The 502-nt window shown below is 45.8% G+C and overlaps 1 protein-coding gene across 1 annotated transcript in view; it reads left to right on the top strand.

The window, feature by feature from the left end:
* LOC119586919 (CAP-Gly domain-containing linker protein 1-like) overlaps positions 1 to 502 on the top strand; it is a gene marked incomplete in the record, with an annotated part of 175,677 nt that overhangs the window by 111,141 nt on the left and 64,034 nt on the right. Inside the window, 1 exon segment of the mRNA XM_037935650.1 lies at positions 145 to 219. Within this exon segment, the coding sequence (XP_037791578.1) occupies positions 145 to 219 (75 nt within the window).

Below are 502 nucleotides of genomic sequence, written 5' to 3'. Positions count from 1 at the left end.
GCCTTTTTGCTGCATCGTGAATTGTGTGTGACCTGTTGCATTCTGTCCCTTACCCCTCCTTCTCCCTTCCCTTTGCATTGTGTGGCTTGTTGCACCGTCTCCTTGTTGCACCGTGTCCTGCATCCCTACATTCTGTCCCCGTAGACACTTCCACCGTGATGGACGACATATTCAAGCACCAGCGGCGTCTGTCGGAGGCTGGAGTTCGCCGTTTGTCAGGTACGTCTCGACTCACCTTTTATAAGCGGTGGCGGTCCCTTCTGTGCATGTGTGCCTGTTGTCTGTGTATTCGTGTAGTTTGGGTACAAGTAGTTATACCTGACAGGACTGGATCGTCAGATTTCAGGAGGCAGGTAAGAGGAAATGTGTTTTGAATTTTGTAAGGTAAGTGACGTTCTGGTTTATATGTTCATGTTATTTTGTTTGTTTGGGATGCTGTATTTTCTGTATTTATTTTGTTTGACCTGGTGTTACAAATGCAAACATTTATGTATACACATAC

The sequence above is a fragment of the Penaeus monodon genome, chromosome 22 (assembly GCF_015228065.2).
Source record: "Penaeus monodon isolate SGIC_2016 chromosome 22, NSTDA_Pmon_1, whole genome shotgun sequence".
Lineage (NCBI taxonomy): Eukaryota > Metazoa > Arthropoda > Malacostraca > Decapoda > Penaeidae > Penaeus > Penaeus monodon.
This window is presented reverse-complemented; position numbering and strand designations above follow the sequence as displayed.